Here is a 22,500-nt window from a genome sequence, read left to right as displayed (position 1 = left end):
ATCTTAAAAATATTTAGATGTATAAACATTTATATTATTATTATTATTATTATTATTATATCATAGTTTAATGTATATATATTTTATATTTGTTTATATATTTACACATTTATATATTTTTATATTTTCTTTTAAAATTTTTCTATTCATTTTTATATAAACAACATATATTTCTCAAATATATACATGCATTTGTTTGGTTTTAAATACATAAATTAATTGCATTTAATGTTTGACAGCACTGATTATTTTAGCAAAATGCACCTTTATTTAATAAAATCATTACTTTTCAGTGGCAGTAATGACATTTATGAAGTAAATAAAGATTTAAATATTTTATTCATATTTTAAAATATTTTATTTTAAATAAATGCTATTCTTTTAACTTTCTTTCTATTCACACACACCCAAACACTAAAAGCAATAAAACAAAATTAAAGTATTAAAAAGGTTTTTTAAAGGCTGACAAATTCAAGACATTTCCTTTTCAAATGACTTTTGACATTTTATTATTATCATTAAATATAAAAATAAATTATCATTATATCACAATTATAAAAATATATATTTTTCATTTTAAAGCAACAAACACTACCATGACATACGTAATTAGCATAAAGTATTAATTTATTTATTGTTAGTGGTTTATTGTCATGAAAATAAACTTGACTAAAATAAAATGTACTTCTCGTTTCTTTTTAAATTTAGACTGAAATCAAAACCAAAATATCCGATATCACCACTGTACAATGAAAACATTTCAATATTCAGCAAAAAGCCCTCGCCTCATCCTGAACCCTTGAACTTCACAATAACAGCTTTTAATAATCTTCTTGTTTAGAAACGTGCCAAAGGTCACTATTGTTTAGAAAGCGCCGCCGTTCTCCCACAGGAAACACAACAGAGAACGCCATCTAAATCCGCTCAGACTCGAAATAAAAGTCTCTCTTTGTGATTTCAGGACGTCAGGAGAGCATCATCTCGCCTCTGAGCTGCTGTCTTTGTTTCGTGAAGATGAAAACATGTGAGCCGTTCTGTTCCTCACACACAACTACACACACCGCCGTCTGGGTCACATCAATGAGGCCTTTGTGTCGCGAGTGTGTGAGAAACGCTCACTGTGTGTGTGTGTGTGAGTGTGTGTTCGAGAAATGCTCACTGTGTGTGTGTGTGTGTGTGTGTGTGTGTGAGAAATGCTCACTGTGTGTGTGTGTGTGTGTGTGTGTGTGAGAAATGCTCACTGTGTGTGTGTGTGTGTGTGTGTGTGTGTGTGTGTGTGAGAAACGCTCACTATGTGTGTGTGTGTGTGTGTGTGTGTGTGTGAGAAATGCTCACTGTGTGTGTGTGTGTGTGTGAGAGAAACGCTCACTGTGTGTGTGTGTGTGTGTGTGTGTGTGTGTGTGTGTGTGTGTGTGAGAAACGCTCACTGTGTGTGTGTGTGTGTGTGTGTGTGTGTGAGAAATGCTCACTGTGTGTGTGTGTGTGTGTGTGTGTGTGCTGACTGTGTGTGTGTGTGTGTGTGTGTGAGAAATGTGTGTGTGTGTGTGTGAAGAAATGCTCACTGTGTGTGTGTGTGTGTGTGTGTGAGAAATGCTCACTGTGTGTGTGTGTGTGTGCGTGTGTTAAATGCTCAGTGTGTGTGTGTGTGTGTGCGTGTGTTAAATGCTCAGTGTGTGTGAGTAAAACGCTTAGTGTGTGTGAAACACTCAGTTTGTGCATGTGTGTGAAACACTGTGCTTGTGTGTTAAATGCTCAGTGTGTCTAAGTAAAATGCTTAATGTGTGTGTGAAACACTCTGTGTGTGTGTGTGTGTGTGTGTGTGTGTGTGTCCGAAATGATCTGTGCATGTGTGTGTTAAATGTTCTTCGTGTGTGTGTGTGTGTGTGTGAAACACTCAATGTGTGTGTGTGTGTGTGTGTGTGTGTGTGTGAAACACTCAATGTGTGTGTGTGTGTGTGTGTGTGAAACACTCAATGTGTGTGTGTGTGTGTGTGTGTGTGTGTGAGCATCTCTGCACGTGAGCAAGCACGCTGCTTTAAATCACTTAAACTCAAAAACACATTATATGCAAAAAAGTACGCGCTCATTTTCAGTGCCAGGTGTTTGCATCAAAGTTAACAAAAAGGAAGAAAACCCCTTAGCCTGACATTTTAACACAAAAGTACAAAAAATGCAGTTTCTGTTGTTTTAGAGGGAGTTGTGTGTCCAACGTCCTCGATGGAGGAAAAAGAGGCGTCACGCTAAGAACATCCAGACAAGCGCGACAGATGGACGCTTTCGTCAACTTTCGTCTCAAAGTCTGTCCCTGGACCCTACGACCATCAAACCAGCACATAAAGAGCATTCGTGAGCCCTAGTCTTCTCCTCCTCCCTGCAGACAGGCTGCCCGCTTTTCAGTGTTTTGTAATCTTCATGTTTTTATATATTAAAGAGCTGTTAAAGATCCTCCCGCTGTCCATTAACTATTCATAACACACCAGCAACACGATATCCGACTCTGCATCTTCCAGGAACGTTAAGCAGACGTTTGTTCAGCGTTATCTCAGCTTTAACATTAACGCTCTCAAATATGAGCACAAAACGCTGTGTTTTTTCTTTTGTAAATGTTGTACCGCTTGTTTCATAACGTTACGTTTAACGTAAAAGTAACGTTCCTTAAAACTACAAGTGGAACGATCCCTCAACATTCGAAAAACATTGGCCTTTTTGAATATTAAGAGATACTTTTTTTTTTTAAATTTAAATCTAATGGAAACATTAGCAAAAGGAGTCAAAAACAGAACAAAAATGTTTGTGGTAATTAGGTCAAAATTATCCATTTTTCTTTTATGCCAAGAAACGTTAGGATATTAAATAAAGACGTTCTTCTATAACGATATTTTGTAAATTTCATACCGTAAATATATCAAAACTTCTTTTTTTAATAGTAATATGCATTGCTCAGAACAAATTTAAAGGCGGTTTTCTCCATATTTTCTCAATATTACAAATATTCGGACTAATCCGGTCCTCTCCTAACCATCAATAAAATGATTATTTAGCTTTAATATGATATAAAGGGGCAAATGTTGTATTAGCTGGGATATTTGGTACCAAAAAGCAAAGAACTTTTTAAAGCGTTGTGACTCGGTTATACGCAAACGTCCAAGGAACATTCCACGATCGTTGTAAAAACGTTATGCAAACGTTACACTCGAACGCGTTCTCAACGTTCCGAAACGAGCGGCAACATTAAAAAAAAAACAGCTAAAATGTTTCAGAAAATATCCCGTGACCAGTGTTAAAAATCTTTATAAACACGTCGCAATGCAATTTAGTTTTTTACTTTTTGCAAAAACAGAAACTATAAAAAACACGCTTTACTAAACGCCAGACCTAACATTTTATTAATGTCGCTGTAAGAACACGTGTGCATAACTTTCAAGAACTCCCGAAGCTCTAAATACGCACTACAGTAAAGTACAGTAATCCCCTTCGGTTACTGTAAAAGGACCGCAACCGCTTTACATACAAACAACACTTAATGTTATCGACTTTTACGCGTTTCACGTCCTAGAAACATCAAACAGTCCCTGTTCAGTCAGCTACACGTAATTAGGCCGATCTCGGTGTGTTTAACCAGATCATCTGGTTACTGTAATCTGGTTAACAGTGTGCTGAGCTCATGGGTTCAGGGTGTGGACCTCACACACACACACACACACACACACACACACACACACACACACACACACACACACAGAAACTGGTCCAAATCCTCGCGACGCACATCGCATTCCCCTCGAGGCGCGCGTTCACACGAGAAAGAGAAGCGGAGTCAAACAGTTCGCATTCGCGGTTCACCACAAAAGCACCTTTTTACCTTTATCCCCTGCTGCTGGGTGGTCAAAATCAGCTTGGACTCGTCCAAGAGCAGAACCTCGCAGTAAAACTCCTCCTGGACCGAGCAGAAGCAACTCATCTTGAACCAAGACGGAGAGTTCAGAACCGAAGGAGCCCTACAGAAAGCTCGAGATGTTGCGGTCCATCATCCAGCTCCCGTCCTCCTTTGTTACATGTTCTCCGTGCACCTGATGTTCTCGCCAGCAGAACGTCCCATCCGAACTACGAGAGACAGAAGTCTACGTGGAGAGGCTCGCCTCGCGCCTGAAAGTGTATCTCAGAGGCTTTCCTCGCGCTTCGGGTCTGCGGGTGACTCCGGCCGGCGCGGTGGGGCTGCACTGACCCGGGCGTCCCATCAAAACCTCCTGGTTCACCGGACGCGTTTCACTTGGATACATGCTGTGTGTTGCCAAGCAGCTCGAGCCGTTCACGCGTGTGACTCCTCCCTCGAGCACGCGCACGCACCGGCGCGTCATGAGCAGGACCGTCCTGCCACCTGTTGGAAACTCAGCGCATCCTCGCCTCTCTTTATTTATTTATTGCATTTGTTTCTGCTGCATGAGGATTATTTGCAGCTAAATAATTCCACGTTAATATATAACGCAGTTGAACCCGTCAAGCGTTCAGATTTCAGAAATAATTTAATTAATAAAATGTTCTTGACTCGGATAAATGTATAAAACGTTCTCTTAATAAAACAAAAAGTCTGTTCAAAATTCTTTATTAAAGCAATTTTGATCTATTCTAACTTATGCTGTTCAAATTACGTTATAATTAACTGTGCAAAATCTTTTAATTGCGATAAAATAATTTAAGAAGTAATGTTAAATATGACATAAGGGTGAATAATATAATTTAATCCATTTTAAATTCAAATATGTTCTTAATAATAATGTGTTCAGTGCGAACTATATTCATTGGTTACAATAAAACAGTTTTATATAGGATCTATATAATATATAGTATATATATATATATATATATATATATATATATATATATATATATATATATATATAAATAATTATTCATTTAAAAAATATTCAATAAAAAAATATCCTAAATAAATGATTTATAATACAATACATCATGTTTTCCTTAGCTTGCTGTGAGCAACATAAATGCATGACAGGTTCTGTAAGAAAACCTTTCAATATCTAAATATCTTCTATACATCACTGAATTCTATTCAATATTTTAAATGCACTATTCTAATTTCTGCTATCCAAACTGGACTATCATAAACTGTGCAAACTCTATTAATTTTTTTATTATTGTATGAATAATGCTGAATAATATAATCAATTGTAAATTCGAATATAATAAATAATAATAATTTATTATTTATATAATTATATGGCAAATAATAATTTTAAAAAGTTAATTAAAATGTAACTGAAATATCTTAAATAAATTGTTAAAAATAAAATACATTATGTGAAAAACGCTATTGTACGCTATAATACATGTCACTCAATTCTATTTAAAAATTCTCCTCTGATAAACTACTGTAATGAAGTTTATTTTAATTTTTAATCTAAAGTGCAGTATAATGAACTGCGCAAACTCTTGATTGTTTACAATAATAGAATTTAATATAGTATCCATATAAATAATTTGATACATCAAATAATGGCAAATGATATAATGATATAACAGTAAAAATAATTAATTAAAAAAATAAAACGTTAAAATGCATTTTAAAAACATTATATTTGATACGATTGCATTTATACTGAAACTGAACGCCAGAGAGATAAACGCAGTTCCTCGGCCCGCCGCGGGGTGTCGCTGTGAGCGGGCGGCGCACCGCGCATGCGCAGATCCGGACTCCGCTAACAATATGGCGAAGCGTCGCGGGGTCTGAAGCTGCTGAGCAGAAAATCACTCACACAAAAGAAGACAAAGTTCCAAACAAACCCACGATACGACCAACAAACCGGGAAATATCCGTTTATTGAGCTCCGACAGCATGAGTTCACGGGGTCTATTCCGGCTCGGGCGATAAACTCGGGTTATTTCGTGGAAGAGGGCGAATGTTTGTGCAGGTAAGACTTTAAATAGCTTCAGTAGTGTTTATATAAACGACATAATCTCAGAGACGCGTCGATACGAGGACCTTTCTGTTCACCGGGCTGTGCTTGAGTTCGTAAAATGCCGTGCTGTTGAAACGAGTCGCGTTTTCTAAAGCTGAAAGTGTCTGTTTACGTGTAATTAAGTGTTAAGAGTTTATAAAAACAGCTGTGATGGGAGAACTCATCCGTCAAGGTTCAATAAAATCATATCATTGCAGATGTTACATACGTATAGCACATCTTTCTGCTCTGTGCAGTTTAATAACAGTTTATGTACAATCAACTATGTGCTGTCTTCATATTCTCTATTTAAACGTTTGTATACATTTTTTTAAAATGATATTCATGTAATAAAAATGTTAAAATTGACATTTTTTATGTATATTTCTTTATATTAAAGTATTATTGCTTTATATATATATATATATATATATATATATATATATATATATATATATATATATATATATAAATATATATGTAGATATATATATATGTGTATATATATATATATATATATATATATATATATATATATATATATATATATATATATATATATATATATATATATATATATATATATATATATATATATATATATATATATATATATATATATATATATATATATATATATATATATATATATATATATATATATATATATATATATATATATAAATTTATATATATATATATATATATATATATATATATATATATATATATATATATATATATATATATATATATATATATATATATATATATATATTATTATTATTATTATTATTATTATTGTTGTTGTTTCACATAAGTACATTAAATATTTATCGTAACTTGTTTGCAGAAATATTACATTTCATTTGTCGGAAAAATCATCCATATAATAAAACGGTTAAATTCAATCCCTTCATATTTTATTTTAATAGTTTAATGTGTGCTTATTTATTTAACAGTTTGTATATTTAGCATTTCCGGGGTAAACAAAATGCCAAAGTAACACATTGCTTTTCTCTGAGGAATTGTGACTGTCCTAATAAAGTATACAGTAGTATTGCACGCTGGTAATGTAGTGCCGTACTTCCCAGAATGCTCTTAAACTCTGCTCATCTCTGTGTAATAAGCGTCTGATGAAGCTGATGTTGGTTTCAGGAGTCCAGCAGTGGGTTTGCGCTGCACCGCTCGGCGAGTGGCCTGCACTGGCAGACGGTGAGGAAAACGTTTTTTTTTGGCTTTCTCACACAAAGTCGGTGTGCTGTGATGTGTTCAAAACGAAGAAAAGTGCTGTTATTTTTACCTGCCCCCCGCTGAAGCGTAATAGGGGTTGTTTTGCTTTGCTTTGCTTTGACGTCCGCTGCTGTCGTCACTTTTAAGATCTGTCTGTTAATCACCAACTCTTCAAGCGGGGTTTCTATTACTTCTTATTTTGCAGTGATATGCGCTGTTCGGTACCGGTGCTGATTGGAGTTGTTTGGTGTGTGTTGTACAGTTTTTGATTCGGTTGCTGCTGTATTTGTTTCATTATTTGTTGTATTTTGCATAGAGTAGAAGTGACCGGTGATTTACTGTAAAAAAAAAAAAAAAGTGCATTTGTGTTTCGCGGTAGTAAAAAAAAAAACTTGTTTGGTTTCTTAACAAGTCTTTATTCCTCCTTTCACAAATTTAGGCCTAAAATGGTCTTTAATCAAAGATTAAAAGAAAAAGTTCATTTTAATACAATTATCTAAACAAGGTGTGTATGTATGTATATGTGTATGAAGTCTTGTTTTCTGAAAAAGCAAGTTTATTATTAATACAAGAACAATGTTTTTGTCCTTGGGGTGTGAAAACGTTTTTTTTCTTCATATCAAACTCATATTTTGAGCCGATTTAGATTAATGTCTCATAAAACAAGGCTTTTTATATATATTTAAATATAATTTAATAAATATAAATTATATTTAAAATGTAAATTATTTAAAATATATTATATAAATAATTATATATATATATATATATATATATATATATATATATATATATATATATATATATATATATATATATATATATATATATATATATATATAATTTGTAATATTTATTAAATTGGAATATATCTGGATTTAATAATCTCTAGTCTTTTTTTTTTTTTTTTTTTATTAAAAGGTAATAAAGATCTTTTGGAAGCAGAATACAAGACGTTTACATTTTAGAGACCATATTTATATTCAGTTTATTTTCAAAATTTTCTTTAAGTGGTCTTAAAAAGCTGCTTAAAGTTTTACATTTCCCCGCAGAAGCCCTGTATAATAAGTAAAGCGCGTAAAAATGATAAATAATACTTTGTGACGGGCTGAGATGAATCTGAACTGTAAACCGTAACGAACCTCATTACTATTTCATCTAGTTTTGAAGTCGGTGAGCATGCGGTGCGTCACAGATCTGGCTTGTTTTGGGGTATATTTATAATACGTCTCAGCTTTGGGTGTTATTTTTGTGTGCGTTGTCCGCGGGTTTGATTGAAGACGCGCGTCACGTTTAACTCCTACATATTCGGCGCTAAATGAGCAGGGACGCTCAAAGAAGGAAATCATAGATTGAAGTTTTTTCTTTCAAACGGCACAAAAACACTAGCCTTTCCGCTCCCATTTAGAATGTTTTCCCACACGAGTAAGAAAAAGTGCGGACAGTTTCCCATTGAATTGCTCCACAAGAGAGGACTGACCAACAAGAGTCTCTGCCAATGTCCATTTTTCAGCTCTCAAAGACCTGAAGCTCATTTACATGAAAAAACCCCCCACTTCCAGCGTATATAGAGAGAGCCCCCGTCCGTGTTTTCTATTCACCTCCTCGGTTTGAGAAGGCAAATCACAGCCACTTATAGAGGATGATTTATTATTCACAGAGACTTATTCGGGAACTCTCGAGACTGTAATTGCAAAGATAAAGTTGTACAGTAGCAGCAAACGCGCAGTAATGCTGTGAACGCTACGAGAAATAAGCTACGTTTATTGCGTTGGCTCCGTTCGGGCATCGAGGGGGTTTTACGAAACTTTTTTTACGTCCTATTGGTTTCGGAGCACACGTTATGAAGCCCGCGTGCCGTGTTTTGGCTTTAAAACGTCTGCGGATTGGACAAATCCAAGCAGATGCAAGCAGAACAAATTTTGGCGTTTATTCGTGTAGGTTCGTTTAGGAAGAATCGCTGCGTGGTGATTCGTGTAAAATGGTATATATCGGTCGTACTGTGTCTATGTGAAACGTCAGACGCTGTGTCTTTAAAACTAGGCTTTTTGGTACACGAATGCGGTTGGTTGGTTGGATCGATTATAGAGCGTGCATTTCGTGCATGGTAAAAAATGAACAAATTGGACGAATTGCTTTTGTTGCGTGTTGGTCGTTTGGAAGTATGTAAAATGCATGCGATTATCACTGTTAAATTTACCAGATGCACTTCAAAACTATAGAATTAAATGCTAACTTAACTTGATGGTCGTCCAGTGTTTAACTTAACCTTCTTAGAAATTCCTTTTAATATTTAAGTGCTTGATACTGCAAATAATTAATTGTATGCATTATACAATACATCTATTTATTGCATTATTAAAGGCGTAATTGCAGCGCATGCAATGTTATGTGTGTACAGCTTCCTGCACCTTGCATGGAAAATTGTAATTGAATTAGTCATTTTTAGACGTTACGTCATCAAATAATTAAATAATTAATTTATTATTCATATTATAGGTAAATTACCATTTTAGAATTAGATGTTATATTTTTTGTGAGTGTTATAACATTCTAAATTATATAACAATAATTCCAGAAAAGTAATAAAGTTTAATCGTTTTAATTAAATAATTCTATAATAATAATAATTAAAAATGAGTTTACTTAGTGCTATCAAACAATTAATCGCGCCCAAAATAAGTTTGTTTATAGAATAGATGGATGTGCACCATGTATATTTATTATGTATATAATAAATAACAAAACGCACTTTGTATTTATATTATTATTTTATAATATTGTAATTTAATTTAATATATAAACATAATATTTTTCTTAAATGTATACATGCATGCATGTGTGTGTGTGTATATATATATATATATATATATATATATATATATATATATATATATATATATATATATATATATATATATATATATATATATATATATAATTGAACTTAATTAGATTTATGACATTGCAAATATTAAATGCACATAAAACATTAGAATCAACAATTATTAAAGCTGTTGTTTATTATCCTGTATATGCATGCAGTCTCGTCTTATAAATGAAGCTTGTTTGTCCATATCATGCTCTTTTTGTTGGTAAAGGTTTAATTAGCGTCTTTCAGTTTGTAACTTTTTACCGCTTCAATGCATTGCTCACGCATCTACTATACGCTCCTTAATTAGCGATCCGTTTGTCGTGCGTCCGGTCATGTGACCTTCAGCCGCTTTGACCCGTCTCCCCGTACGCCCCGGGGCTCACCGCTTCCCCCCCGTGACGGCTTTTAAAGCCAGTCGAGGGAAGCAGCTGTACAGTGGGGCAGAAATCTGGCCAGCCACCATCAGCCACTGCACCAACACCGGCCCGGGCTGGCTGCCTTCCGATTGGCCGAGCCCTCGCCCATGTGACTCAGGGCTGGCTGGATGCTCTCCGGCAACTGACACAGTTGATGGGTTGCTGGGATGGAGGCTGTCACCGGAGCAGAATGGGGTAAGTCTCCGTTTAACGCCTCGATCTCTCGACGCGAGCACTGCAGATGCGTCTGTTCAGGCTATTCAGCGGCGGGGAGATAATAGCGCGTTTGTTTGTGCGGTACAGCAAGGCGGTGCCGATAAGCCTTTTGTTTTGATGGCTGGTTATTGAGAGGGTGTGGGGGGATGTGCATAGATGGGGATTCTGGCTTTATCGTCGGGATGCTTAAAAAGCCTCTTTTGTGCTCGGCGAGGACAGATGCACGAGCAGGCTGATTATTTATAGCCATGGACACGGATTCCTCTCTAAACGTAAGCAGCGATCGCTTCTGCCAGGACGGAGGGGCTGTTGCAAGAAAAGCTTTTTATATCCCGATTTAGCGAATAAAGCCGCTGTTCGGTGCTGAATTTGTTGGTGGGAAATGTGTTTTGGCTCGGTGGGACGGTGCACGCGAGAGCGGGATGTCGTCGGTCGCCGTGTCTTTGTGCGCGGAGGGAAGGGCATCTTGACTGCAGGGAATTTTAGCATCTTGCATTGCTGGTGGAGAGGTGACTGCTTCAATGCATCACAAGCGTTGCATGCACAACACCGCGCCTCTGGTGAATAAACGCATGCACGTCTGGGAAGCGCCCGCGAACGCCGAATAATGCAGGCGCCCCGAAGGTGCATGCGTTCGTTTTTTTTTGAAGAAAGCGTTGAAATATTAATGAGTCTTTCTTCTTTCCCACTCCTCCCTGTCTCCTTACCTCGAGCCTTTTTGCTGAGTAGATGGCGACCATTTTGCTCGGTCCGCACGCCAGAGAGAGGTTTCTGAATCTGTTGTTAATTGCATTTTCGCGACGTTGTGTTCCTAAGCGATAAAAACCGCGAAGCCGCGCTAGGCAAGTTTCATATTTGTAAGCGTAAAACGCACCGTTGCATGCATTAAATTCGCCTTTAATGGTGTTTTATTGCTTGTTAAAAGCGCTGGAGTTTAATGTGTGTCATCAGATGTGTGTCAGCAGATATCTGTGGCAATCAGACTCTTAATGTCATAAAGAGTGCAACGTGTCGTAGGCGTTAAATCGTATGCATCCGTTCTGGTCAAATAGCCACGTTGCTTTATGAAAGCGAGATCTTAACGTAATTGTGGTTTTTGGTAATCAGTCATTTAGATCGAGCTATTCACATTCAAGCGGTAGATTTCTGACTGAATTGCGTGCATTTAATTGCTGTCAGAGATCTGATGAAGATCCGTGTCTTTTGATAAATTCTGCTTCCTAATGGCCGTGGATGCCCTGGAAACAGTGGCAGAATCCGTAGCTGAGTCACATTGATTGGACGCAGCCGCAAATTAGCCCTGACACATCGACAGGCCGCTCGTAACGTGGGCTGTAGGTCCTCGTTAATGTAAAACCAGGTTAAACGTAATCTGGTGAAAGTGGGATGGAAGGAGTTTGGTTTATGGTGCGTGTTGTGAAACGCTCTTATAGCCACGTTTTCATTTTTGCTCTGATTTTATGGCAAATGCGCACAGTTGCATTGCTCCTAAGTAATACGTTTTAATGTTTCTTGTTTTTTTGGCATGCATTTTTGAAAGCAAGTGCACACATTAGCATTTTTTTTTATGCATGCACGCATTGCATTGTTCTTTTTGTCATTTACTTTTACATCACAGGCCGTTGATATTCCTAAAGATGAGCCGGTAATTTATTTCGACAGAAAACAAAACGAGCGCCGCTGCATTGCTCAAAAGTATTAAAGTATATTCTTTCCTTATGCATGCAATGCGCTCTTCTGCCAGAAAGTCTTGCTTTTGATAATGTAGCGATATTTAGCGTTGCGTATGCCGAGCTGTTTCGCGTGTCGTTGGGTAGAGGTGTGCTTTTAAGTGTTCACCTGCTGGACCAGAAAACGGGTTCTTTAGAAAACGCTAGATCGTTTTTCCCGTGTGCAAGCATTACTGCGCATCTAGAGAAACCTGGAGTCACGCCGAACGGGGTTCGCCGTCGATCTTTAGCGCGTCAGGGGTCATTCAGTGGCGCTGCGCTGATAGATTTTTTTCCACTTGGTTGATCAGGCCTTCACTTCGGGACGGAGATAAAAATAGGAACTTCATAAGCGCAGCTCCGCGCTCTCCATTCACGTCGCTTTGCCTCTCAGAATCGTTTGCTTGACTGGGCCGCGTAAAAAAAAAAAAAAATGGCCGACGGGCATCGGCTCTGCCATCCGTACACACAACGTGAGGCACGTGTGTTACTGTGTTCTTCATCAGTGTCATGACCTGGTCACTGACTACAGGAACAATATGAGAGGATGATGCTCACTTATGATTGACGCTTGACACTGATGGGCTTTTAGAGAGGAAAACCTCGGGCCAAACCATTATACTTGTCTTTACGCTTTATTTTAGATGCAGATAACCCTTTTCCCCTGCTTTTTCTGCTGTGAGGGAAAAGTGTATATAATAAAATATTATTATTTAAATATATGTACTTGTATATACAGTACGTTTATAGATTTTTATTGTTTTATTTTATATTTCATATATGCATGACACGCATGAAAAAAAAACTAACTTCATACAACATGACTCGTAAATTTTAGAAATACATAAACGAATGCGGAAGCATGTAAAATTTTATAGTAAAAAAATATTACTGACAAATGGTTAAAAACTTGGGATAGCGGCACATTTTTACAAATGTAAAATTATTGTTGAATTTTTTTATAAATAGATTTTTGCTGTAATTTTTGTTGTAGATTTTTGTGGGTGTTAATGTAATAAATCAGGTTGAAAAACAAAATAAAAATGCAATTAAATAGAGAACTTTTTAAACAACAATTTAAAGCAGTGTTGCTCATAATAGCCAGTTAGTTTAAATTAAACCCTTTTTGGTCTTTGACCCACGTGTATTACATAAGCAAAAACTTTTTATAATAATTTGAGATGTAAAATAATCATTTGAAATGGCACTAATGAGAATCTATTTGTTTTTTTGGTTTTTTATATGTATGTGTGTGTGTGTGTGTGTGTGTGTGTGTGTGTGTGTGTGTGTGTGTGTGTGTGTGTGTGTGTGTTTAGCAGTTATTTTCAGCACATCTGCAAAAAAACATATTATCGTCGCTTCAGTTCCCTTCACGCGTTCATTATTCTGAGCTGAGGATATAATTGCATAATACATATAAAAACATTTTTGTGAACAACTAAAAAGAACGACAAATAATTGCGTTGTGATCCCTATACGTTCACGGCTGTTCTTTTTGTTAGCTAACATTTTGTAAACATTAATCTCTTTATTGTTTGGCCTGTTTTATGCATTACAAAGCACTCCGAATCACCGAAATGTGCTAAATATGAAAATCCATGTTTGCGTGCCTCATTTCTATGGTGGGATATTTTGTCTACAAACTTGAAGGCTGTTGGTTAAATCATTATATCGTCAAACATTTAACTTAAAGTGGCCAATTAAAGGAATGGTTCACGAGGAAATGAATCTGATCGGCCGTATTTAGCTCCAACCCCTGTATTCCTCTCTAATTGTCTTGCATGCCATAATTTGAGCGTCTGTGGTCCGTCCTGCTCTCTGTATTCATCGTTCACGATCGGCTCTCTGTTCTGTCTGGATGCTGCAGGTCAAGAGATAGTCCAAGATGGCTGCAGCGTCTTATGATCAGCTGCTGAAGCAAGTGGAGGCACTGAAGATGGAGAACTCCAACCTGAGACAAGAGCTCGAGGACAACTCCAACCACCTGACCAAGCTGGAGACGGAGGCGTCTAATATGAAGGTATGGCGTCTGTTTGTGTCACACGGCACAGCCAAAAACCAACTCTGTTTACCCTCCGAACGTGTGTTTCTTGAGTCACCGAGCACAGCAGCGGTGGTATATTTTTAAGAAGCCGACATCCCAAGTTGGCACCAAGCTGGTTTGTTTGCGGCTGTTGAGGAGATGAATGCATAAACGTGAATATAATTAGTTTTAATGTCCCAGGCGACCTCTGTTCTATAACTTCAAGATTATAAAACCGGAGGTGCTGAAATGCATGTTTCCAGGTTTTTTTGCCTACAAAAATATACAAACAATGTGCATAAATTTATTCTAGGGAATGAGATAATATTTATAATATTTAATTGTGATGTAAGCAAAAAATAATACTGACATTTTATATAATACTGATTGTTTTTTGTTTTTGTGTTTTTAGATAATTTCCCCAACTCTGAAATGTCATATGATCGTTATTTAATAAAAAAAAAAACGCAAAACAAAATGGTAAAAACATTTAATTATTTTAATTATTTATTATTGTTGTTTTATATACACAAGGATCAATAATAATTGTAATTTATATAATAATATTGAATTAAGATTGGTGTAATAATTAATATAAAAACACCATGATCAAAATATAAATTTACTTTTTTTTTTTTTTTTTAATGGTATACCATAGAGCTTTTATTTTGCCGGGAAGCTTCTCCGTCGAAATTTTTTTTTTTTTTTTTTTTTGACAAAATATATTTAAATTATTCTCCGTACGAACATGAACAGATGTTTTGCGCATGCCGCATTTATTAAATGCACATTACAAGGTGAGTTCTTTGCCATTTTGACAATCGCACTATTGTTAAAATGATTAAAAATGACATATATCATATACTTTATATTCGCCATTGAAAAAAAGAGAAGAGACTTTCCAGCTAGAACGCTGTATATTTTTGTGTTCAACCTCAAAGGGTTTGTGTTTAAACGCCTCAGTGCCTCATTTGTCGCCCAAACGCTGTACAGTTGGGTTCTCTTTTAATGTCGCAGACTTTCAAGACTAAAAATGTCGTCCTCCGCCACTGATTTCCCACTAAGTACCCTTTCTTCTCCTAGCTCCTGACACCAAAGGCAGCGTTCGCAGGCGCTTCTTTGAGTCGAGCTTTTGAAGTGGAAGCGGCAGGCTGCTAGGTGGGCATTAAGAAATTGGATGTGACCTGGCAGTCGCGGGAGGGATGACAAAAAAGGGTTTCTGAAAGAACTTAAGGCCCAAAATGAACGCGCCGAGGCATTAGAAGTCGGCTAATGTGCGCGCTTTGGAGCGAGGCTGTCGGCCCGGATCGCCCGCCCCTCTTTTCAAGACGAGGTTCAGGGGATGGACACGTGGAGATGTTTCGGGCTGAGTTGTTGAAACGGGTCGCTGTCGAACGCGCGTGAAAGTCTCCCGAAGGGAGTTTATGTCGCTCTGAAGATGTCAGGTTGGTGTTGCTGAGGAGGAATCTTTGAAGCGGAAGCAGATTTTCTCTCCGTGTGTTCATACGCCGTGAAGTCCTTAAGGGGGAAGAGAGGCTTTTTGGTTGGTTCGATGAATATGACTCACAGCAGTAGGTGTGTTTTTTTAAATAAAAGCAGATCAGAATGATTGTTTTTGATGTTCAATAGCATCAAATTTGCATGCTTTGCTAAAAACGCTCTCGTTTGTTCCATTTCTACTACTTAGGGCCCCTGTTATCGGTTATGAAGGGTTCATATTTAGGTTTTTGGGAGTCACATGTAAAGTCTTACATTGCGCATTTATTTCTACCTTATTTGTTCAGCGACTCCCAAACGATTCGTCTCAACGATTCATTTTTCAAAACTCCTGTGATTGGTCGATTTCACGGAAAGCAGCGTTTGTGAGCGACGCCTAGTGGATGAAGAATAATTTCGCATCTTTATTCAGACCGACTCAAGTGACAGTTCTCTTTCTTTTGAGAGACAATAACTTTACACGCATTGCACTTTCAGTTTTAAAACGTTGCAGGATGTTTTCGTTCACTTGCAACTACGGTACATAAATATAATTTTCAAAAATGCACTTTAATGTGCAATATTTCTGATGTAAAACAAACGTAGGGTGGGCATAAGTATCTACGGGGAATTGATTTGATTTTAAATAGAAACATATTCATGATCCATAGTCATAAATATGCTAATTAAAAGTCAAGAGTAACAGTAGCAGCAGCCTTAAAGGGACGGTTTACCCAAAAAATGAAAGTTTTATCATTTATTCACATTTTTGTTAGTAACTAAAATGTGAAATGTCCTGATTTGCTTCCGTATTATTTTTTCGTTATTTTTGTCTCTCAAAAGAGAGATCAGGCTCTCGTTTTTAAATCGAATCTCAAACCGTTTCATGTTGACATCAAAATGAAACTTTGCCGCTCACTTAGGCTTTTTGAGTTGGTCTGAATAAAAATGCTAAATTATTCTTCACCACTGGGTGCCGCTCTTGTGTTACAAACACTGCTTTAAGTAAAATCGACCAATCACAGGAAGGGTTTCGGAAAAATGAATCGCCGAACGTATCATTTGGGAGCTGCTCAACAAATAAGGTAGAAATAAATTGTAATGAATAAAAGAAGAACACGGACTGAAGAAAATCCCGGTGGAGATCGCTAAACGTCAACTTACATGAGCGTTATATAAAGAGAGCATGGCATGGTTGCCAGGTTGGGGAGATTAAGTAAACTTCTGGGCAGAAAATGTATCGTTTTATGAAAAAGGCTCTGATTGGGGGATTTAAACATTTGGCAACCGCAGCTATAAAGGATTGCAGAGGCTTGCTAACGCGAGAAAGCATTTAAACCATCCTTTAAAAATAAAATGTTTTCAGATAAATAACCAGCAGGAAAGCAGAAATCGTCAATACGATTCGTCGCGCGGTCATGAAAAGTTGCACTTGTTTCTGAGAGTGATGGCCGCCGATGAGTTAAGTGACATCAGGAATGCCATCTAAAGTAAATTAGGATCATGTTGACTTTTGCATGCGTTCGTTTAATGTCCTTGCTCTCCAGAGTTCCTTGACATCCCAGACGCTCTCTGAACTGCAGATGCCCCGTCTCTAAAAGCAGGCATCGGCTCGCTTCTTAAAAAGAGTGCATTTGTATATATTTGCCTGCGTCGGGTCTCAGGAAGCGAAATCCCGTTGATGCTTGTCTTATGTAAGAGCTTTTGGCCGTAACCTCTTTCCTCAGGATGATCTGATGTCGGGCACATCCAGAACGCCCCGATGCCAGCGGTTATGCCATCTCTAGACGTAATCATAGTGTTTAAAGCGCTTAATGACAAACTGTGTCTTCGGCCGTGACGGATGCTGCGGAGGCCAGAGCTCACATGCTGCCTTCATGTTGTGAGATGCTGCTGTTTCTAGGTCTGCAACAACTAATCAATACAGTTGCGAACGATTAGAATTAACGGGCAGTTTCATTATCGATTAGTCAGCTCTTTGTGCTGGACGTGGAGAACCTGCATGAGTGATGCTGCTTTAAATTGGCTCTTAGTAGTTTTTTATTATTTATAATAAATAGAATATAGTGAGATTTAAATTATATCTTATACATATAGTGCCATATCACCCTTTCATAAATACCACTCTGTTGAATATAAATGTTTGAATTTGTATATAGTGTGTGTGTGTGTGTGTGTGTATGCACACACACATATATGCATATATATATGCATATATATATATATATATATATATATATATATATATATATATATATATATATATATATATATATATATATATATATATATATATATATATATATATATATATATATATATATATATATATACCCCTGTATGTGTGTATATATATATATGTGTGTGTGTGTGTGTGTATATATATATATATATATATGTGTGTGTGTGTGTATGTGTGTATATATATATGTGTGTATATATATATATGTATGTGTGTGTGTGTGTGTGTGTGTGTATGTATGTGTGTGTATATATGTATGTGTGTATATATTTCTATATGTGTGTGTATATATATATATATATATATATATATATATATATATATATATATATATATATATATATATATATATATATATATATATTTTTTTTTTTATTTATTTATTTTTCTTCTTATTATTATTATTTAATTTTTTTTTTTATGTAAAAACACATTTTAAACATACATTATATGTATACATTTATATTATAAATTATATGTATCTGTCATACAGCTTATGGGTTAGTTTATTATCCTTATTTCATCACTGTTTATGTTTAGTGAGGGGAAAAAAAAAACTTTTTATAAGAAAACCGTAACTATATTGAGAGAGATAACATTACCATGATATAAAATGTGTCATAACGTGATTTTGGTGATATCGCCCACCCCTAATATATATCGTTTAGACATACATGCACATCAATATGTATGAAAATATATCAAATATTTTAAATCCACTATTGTAAAATAAATAGTAATAATAGTAAAAAAAATAAAGAAATAAAAATATATTCTCCTGTTAATGATGTTGCAATGAAGCAGAACTTATTTGGATATGATTTTTCAACCATTTCCGATTTCTTCATGATTTGCAGTAAACATCCGGCTTGCTTTTCTTTGCCGGCTCCAGGTAACCCGCGCTGCCCTCTATCGACGCAACACAGTATTTTTGACAAAAGACGCCTGTTTATCTCGTGACTATAAACCCGCAGGGCTCTCACTCCGAGGCTTCTCTGCTTCAGTGCCGCACAAACCAGGTCAGAAATGCCCTAAAACGCTTCCGTGAGCACTGACTCTAACGTAATCTTTCCAGAGTCCTGAACGTTTAGCTGTTTCTCGTGGAGGTGTCCGAGGCCCCTTCCGTTTCCCAGCCGTCGAGATACGGCTTAATTTAGAGAAGCTCCCTTCCTGCCTTTGTTGGCGGGATGAATGCAGCGCTTCCCTTCTCCTCCGTCCGCTCACACAAACATCTGCAGGCTTCCCCTCTCCTCTCCTCTCCGCGCTCGCGGATCACAAACCCAAACCATGCCATGCAAGGTTCAGCAGCATGACGCGTCGTCTGGGTTTTCTGCTTTTCTAGTTGCTTAACTCGTCATGCTTGGTTATTAGATGTGAAAATGATGTCTAGAAAAAGTGCAAACACAATTGACAGTCACTATTACATTTTTTTTGCATTTTTATTATTATTAATATTATTATTATTATTATTAATATATTTTTTAATTGTGGGAATTAAGTTTAGCATTGCAATCTAAAAATAAAATTGTCGTATTTTTAAACGCTTTTTATTTTACAGTGAAATATTACAAAGCATTTCTTATTTCTTTAGTAATTTGTATATTTTCATTTAGTAGTAGTAGTAATGATAATAAAAAAAAACTACATTTTATTTATTATAATAAATACAAATAGAACTAAATTTGTAGTCATACACATTATTGTACAGTACTGAAAACCTGGAATGTTAAATCACGTTTAATATTTTCATTTTGTAGTATAGAAATATTTAAATGTATTGTAAATGTAAAAATAAATAGTATATTTTTAAAATACATTTTACAGAAAAAAAAAAAACATTTTTGGTGGCTTTTTGTATTTTAAGCAATTATCTATAATTAGTATTTTTATATTTTTATTTAGTGTTGATAGTAGATAGTGATAGAAGTAATGTTAGATATATATATATATATATATATATATATATATATATATATATATATATATATATATATATATATATATATATATATATATAATTTATTTATTTATTTTAATATATATATATATATACAATTTTTTGTTGTTTAATATTTATATTACATTTTAGCATTTTTATAAAGTTTTTATTTAGTACTAGTAAAGTAATATTGAGATCTTAATATTGTTATGTTTGGCCAAATTATTATGAAATATATTTTAATGTTTTTAAATTCAATTTTAAAGAAGTCTCAGCTGATTTCTCCCCTACATCGTGCTGCTCTGTGCTGTAATTCTATCCTCAGTTTTTATTTTGGCAGATCTGTGTTGTTCAGATATTATATAGCGTACAGAAAATGGGACACGCTGTGCGACGTACTCATGCAGCATACTGCCCAAATTGTAAAAGCAGTTTTCTCGCGGGTGACTTGACGTTTCCAGCTCGAGCTGATGAGCTCACGACCTTTTATCATGACGATGCCCACACCATAAAAAGCTTCAGTTCCTCTGGTCGTGACTCAGTATGCTGTAATCTTCTCATAAAACACCTCGTCTGGATTTACTGGATGGAGTTTGCACCTTGCCCAGACAAGTGCGGCGCTGGAGGGGAAATATGTGAAGATGTTGCCTCTTCTGTCCAGGACGTGTTTTCTTCGTAATCTTTAATGTATTTTGTAGGACTAGATGGGGTGTTTGTGGGTGTATAATGTTCTCCGGCATTGTTTTTCAGGCAGGTCGTAGTAGTTATGCACCATTTGTCAGCCAAGGTTATTATAGTTCACTAAATCACAAAAAAAACGAATTGTTGCTTGAAATAAAATAAATGTTATAATTATTGTGTTTTTATTATATATATATATATATATATATATATATATATATATATATATATATATATATATATATATATATATATATAAAATATTAAAATGAAAACAGAAAATAAAATATTAAGATAAATATATAAAATATATAAATATATATTAAGATTTTTCAAATATATATTTTTTCAAATATATACATACAAATCCAATAAAAAATTTTTTATACAACTATTATAGCGTCTTGATGATATTAAAGTAACATTAATTACTTTAAACAATAATTAAACGAAATAGCTTTGGAGGTCCACAAGCAAGGTGGTGTGTTTTATATTTGTCATATACGTTTATTTTATAATGTATATTTAAGAAAATCTGCCATGAAAACAAGTTAATACAGCTGCTTTTAAGGTTTATATTTCAATAAATGCGTTATTTATTTTTTATCACTCTAAAATGTCTACAGTATTTTATTTTCAAAGTTAATTATTTAGTACATTTGGAAATTGTAGTAAAATGATGTTTCGTTTCAGACTAAAAAAAAAAAAACAATTTTTTGTGCAATTTTTATTTTTTTTTCTCTCAAAGAAACCCCAGATAATTGAATTTTCTGAAGTCTTCTAAGAGTCGTTCTCTCGACGTCCTCTGTCTCTTTTTAGAAGAGCGGCCCGTTTCACGTTTTAAATCGTGTTTGTCGTCTGTCGCCACACTTGTTTTTTTTTTCCTAAGTACATGCCACGTGTGTCACATGATGTTTTCTTTCCACGTTTCAAGGACGTTCTGCCTTTTATCGAAGCGGCCTGCCGTCCTTCCCCTCGAACAATAACCCAGGGGTCTTGTCTGACTCCAGGTCAGATGAAACGCGCACTAGATAGGAATCAGATATGCGGGTATTTCGGGCTCCCTGCAGATGGCTGCCTAGGAGCATTGATTTCCATTACTGGGAGGATAGGATGACATTTTTAAAAGTGTTGTGTGCTTGCAGCTCCACACACGAGTGGGTGGATGACTCTAATATTGTACCAAGGGCATCTGCATCGCAGTAACCCGATTCCTTCGGACGTCGACTCTGAGAAGAGCAGAACTAGGACGTCCATTATAAGCCTCAGCGGCGCATTAGGAGATTGAAGCCCATCCGAGTGAGGATTTGGCTGTTGAAAATGCTATTATAGCTGTAATCTACTCTCATAAAGGTTATTTTGGGATTTCAGTTAATCGCTTTTGTTATATTAGAAGACTAGACCTTTTAAAACATGGATCAGGATTCCCAGTGCAGTTACCTTACATAATATATTTTATAATATTGATTGGTGGAGTTCGTCAAGATCACGTACTGAAAATTATTCATGGTGTTTTGAACCAAAGTGAATATTTTATTATTTATATAAGAAATGTGTAATAATTTAAATTAAAAAAATGTATTCTTAATTTAATATTTTAGTGTATTTATAGTGTATATATATATATATATATATATATATATATATATATATATATATATATATATATATATATATAAAATTATATATATAATTTTTATATACACACACAAACACTAAATAGATCTCTTTTT

General features: G+C 35.4%; 2 protein-coding genes across 2 annotated transcripts in view; one reads left to right on the top strand and one right to left on the bottom strand.

Annotated features, from left to right (window-relative positions):
- Positions 1-4,343, bottom strand: part of epb41l4a (erythrocyte membrane protein band 4.1 like 4A) — a 46,190-nt gene extending 41,847 nt beyond the window's left edge. The window contains exon 1 of the mRNA XM_043231760.1: positions 3,863-4,343. Coding sequence (XP_043087695.1) covers positions 3,863-3,961 — 99 coding nt within the window. The 5' untranslated portion in view covers positions 3,962-4,343. The remainder of the gene's footprint in view (positions 1-3,862) is intronic.
- Positions 4,344-5,720: 1,377 nt separating this feature from the next.
- apc (APC regulator of WNT signaling pathway) overlaps positions 5,721-22,500 on the top strand; it is a 38,058-nt gene continuing 21,278 nt past the window's right edge. Inside the window, 3 exon segments of the mRNA XM_043231697.1 lie at positions 5,721-5,930; positions 7,116-7,172; positions 14,274-14,426. Of these exon segments, the coding sequence (XP_043087632.1) occupies positions 14,292-14,426 (135 nt within the window). The 5' untranslated portion in view covers positions 5,721-5,930; positions 7,116-7,172; positions 14,274-14,291.

The sequence above is a fragment of the Puntigrus tetrazona genome, unplaced genomic scaffold, assembly GCF_018831695.1.
Source record: "Puntigrus tetrazona isolate hp1 unplaced genomic scaffold, ASM1883169v1 S000000401, whole genome shotgun sequence".
Taxonomy (NCBI): domain Eukaryota; kingdom Metazoa; phylum Chordata; class Actinopteri; order Cypriniformes; family Cyprinidae; genus Puntigrus; species Puntigrus tetrazona.
This window is presented reverse-complemented; position numbering and strand designations above follow the sequence as displayed.